This window comes from Rattus rattus, chromosome 15, assembly GCF_011064425.1.
Source record: "Rattus rattus isolate New Zealand chromosome 15, Rrattus_CSIRO_v1, whole genome shotgun sequence".
Taxonomy (NCBI): Eukaryota; Metazoa; Chordata; class Mammalia; order Rodentia; family Muridae; genus Rattus; species Rattus rattus.
The window spans coordinates 28,059,943-28,063,050 of NC_046168.1; the positions used below are offsets into that span (position 1 = coordinate 28,059,943).

The window sequence follows — 3,108 nt, forward strand, 5'->3', positions numbered from 1 at the left end:
CGTTAAGAGGGAATGGCCTTGCAGTTAAGACAGACCATTTCCTCCGGCTCTCCTCAGCTGCGTCTGTCCGGGTTCATATGGCTGGAAAAATGGAGGGCTTGCCTTGTGGTTCATGTGTGTGCGCCACTGACTGTAAATCTTCAATATAGGACAGAATGGAGTGTCTAGGTCTACTCAGGCTGCCAGCTGGCTCCCTGCCCACCACACTGCCCTGCCTTTCTTCAAGCACCCAGGGTGGAAGGCCAGTCTGCATAGGCACTTGGCAATATTGGATATGAAAATGGGTAAAAAAGTGTAACAATAAAAGCTTCATTTGATAATTAGAGATCTGAAGTGATTTTACCTTTATTTCCTTCACGTTAAGCCAATCATTAAATTTCACGGTGATTTCCGGGGTGGGACAGAAGGAAGGCGTCACTCAGAGCGATGGAGGCCGTGGCCTGGTTGGCCTCACTGGGGGAGCTGGAGGAGCACGACTGCCCTGCTGGCAGGTAGGTAGGTGATGTTCTGAGAGCGGGAGAGCTGGTAAGCAATGTCCCCAGCAGCTTCCAGCTTTCGCAGCTCGATCAGGCCATCACCGGCGGTGGCCCGTGAGTTGGCGATCAGCTCGGCCGCCTTGGAGTCCCCCTCAGCAGAGATGATGGCCGCCTTCTGATGCTCAGCCTTTTCCACTACAAATCTGGCTCTCTCTGCTTCCCGCTGAGCCACCTGTTTGGCTTCCACCGCCTCTGTGAACTCCTTCCCGAAGGTCAGATGTGTCAGGAACGCATCATCCAGGATGAGCCCAAATGTTGCTGCTCGCTCTGTGAGGTCATCGCTCTCCTGCCTCAAGACCAGCTCTCGCTGGGTAATCAATTCTCCAGCATCGAATCGAGCCACCACCGACTTGAGGATCTCTGTGGTGATAGACGGCGGCACCCGCTCATAGTCCTCGCCAATGCTGGTGTAGATACGAGGAAGCTGACTGGCCACCGGCCGGAAGAAGATGCGTAGTGTGATGTTGACATTCTGTAAGTCTTTGCTGCCAGTGATGACTGGCACATTCCATGGTCGAGAGCCGGTCGAGAGCGGCAAATAATTACAAAGATGATTGGCTTCTGTACCCAAGGGATAAGAAAGTGAGTCCCTTCCTCTACCACAATGTCCTGCACGCCACAGAATCGGTCAAAGATGGCAGCTCTGTGTCCAGCCTCCACGTTATACAAAGCAGAGTTCACCACGCCTCCTGCAACTGCTAACGCCAGGCCGAACTCTCCTATGGACTCAAACACTTGGGCAGCCATGACACCTTCTGTTGCTTCCACTCACACCTGCTTCCACTCTGACCTCCACGTGAATTCCCCCTACAAGTGGTTTTTAATGGATTAATTTGGGTTTGTCAAGAGCATCTGAATTATTGATAATTCAGAAATGTTTTATTCTTTCATATTTCCAGTGTATTTTATGATGGTTATCAAATTAGTTAAAACTAATAAATGTCACATATTGACATACAAATACGTGCACACACACACGTGCACAGACATGAACGTAAGATTAGTTAGAATCTCCCCAAATTTCTGCTCTTGTTCATTATACACCTACTTTGTCTGTTATCCAGACTTCTGCTGTATAGAGTGGAGCGACAGCTACTGACTAGACCTACAGGAGCCCCGGCGGCATTGGCTTCATTAAGAACACAGACCACCCTGGGCTGCCAAGTCACAGCCCACACACAGTGGTCAAGTGACCACTTGAACTCTTGTACTTCTTAAATTTACTTTTCTCTCTGTCTTCTAAATCTCTGGGGACAGAAACAGGTCTACTTCATGCTAAACATCCACTCGTGGGAGGAAAGCCAGCCTATTTTGTGCTAAGAACTGTCTATGACTCAGGAAGCCACTTCTAAGTCCCCAACTGCATTTCATGAGACTTCCGTTTCTGCAGGCACTGAAACTCCATGTGGCTGAAAGGCATGAATCTCGGCACTTTCCTGCCTTGGTTGTAAATGATTCCTCCCTGGATAGAAAAATAACACAGATATTAATTAACGTCAACAAAATGTGAATACTCTACTATAAATTTGGCTGTCTGTAGGACTAGTTCAAGGGACGCTATTCTATTCAACATTTGAAACTTAATAAATACTGTGTGAATAACTGAGGATGAAGGCTATTTTAGATGTATTTCATTAAGCCAAAACTGAGAGGCATGGCGCATTCACCATTTCTGAATTTCCAGGTGAGCTATAGGACTCATTTAATCTACTCAGAAGACTGGATGAAGCATTTCAGTGTCGAGATGAGGTGGGCGAATATAAAAACTGAACTCGTGGTGACGCAGGTTTGGTTCCCCATCGACGGAAATGCTGTGTGGTCTTAACACAGACTCTGCCAGAACCATAACTTGGACAGAGCCTATGCCTAAAAGACGCCCCACAAATTCTTTAAACTTGATTCCTCTGCAGACTGGCTGCTTTCCATTTTGTGACAGCTTCTTCTTCTATCAAGATGGAAGGTACTCCTGGAGGCCTCAGGACAGTGGTGTTCTTTTAATGACTTTAAACGTGGACTTCAAGCATAATTAACAAGTTTCAGCTCTTGGGAACCAAGCAGCTTGCCGCACTTGTCTGTTCAGTGATTACGGCAAACTGCTTTAGGCTTAGCGGTTTCACATTGCAAGGAGTGGACACAGGTATGGGGTTTATCTTCTTTTAAAAGGGGTCGGAGAACATTTCTCAGGCTTAAAGAAAATACAGCCAGTGAAGTGCACTGTCTTGGGCAAGTCCTGTCATCATTACCCAACAGCGTGGGTGAAGGGTTTTGTTCTGTTCTTGATTTCGGTTTGTTGGTTTTTGTCTTTGTTTGTTTGTTTGTTTTGTGCCCTAGGGAATTCCACATTAGTAGTAAATTTAAGGGCAAAGTTGGATGATCTGGAAGAATTTATTTTCAACACTTATAAGATGTTTTTGTTTATTTCCTCTTAGAAATTGGATTTTAATATCCAATACATTCTCGATGGTAAGATAAGATGACTTCTTGTTTCTAAGCATATTAAACAAAGGAAAAATCAGTTCAGGTTTCTCAACATTTACATTTGCAAGCAAATTAACATAAAGCACACAGCTTC

The 3,108-nt window shown here is 45.8% G+C and overlaps 1 protein-coding gene across 1 annotated transcript; it reads right to left on the reverse strand.

Annotated features, from left to right (window-relative positions):
- Positions 1–450: 450 nt before the first annotated feature.
- On the reverse strand, positions 451–1,283 carry LOC116884816 (prohibitin-like). The gene is given in 2 exon segments (XM_032886044.1): positions 451–1,044; positions 1,047–1,283. Coding segments are annotated over 2 exon segments (831 nt in total).
- Positions 1,284–3,108: the final 1,825 nt, after the last annotated feature.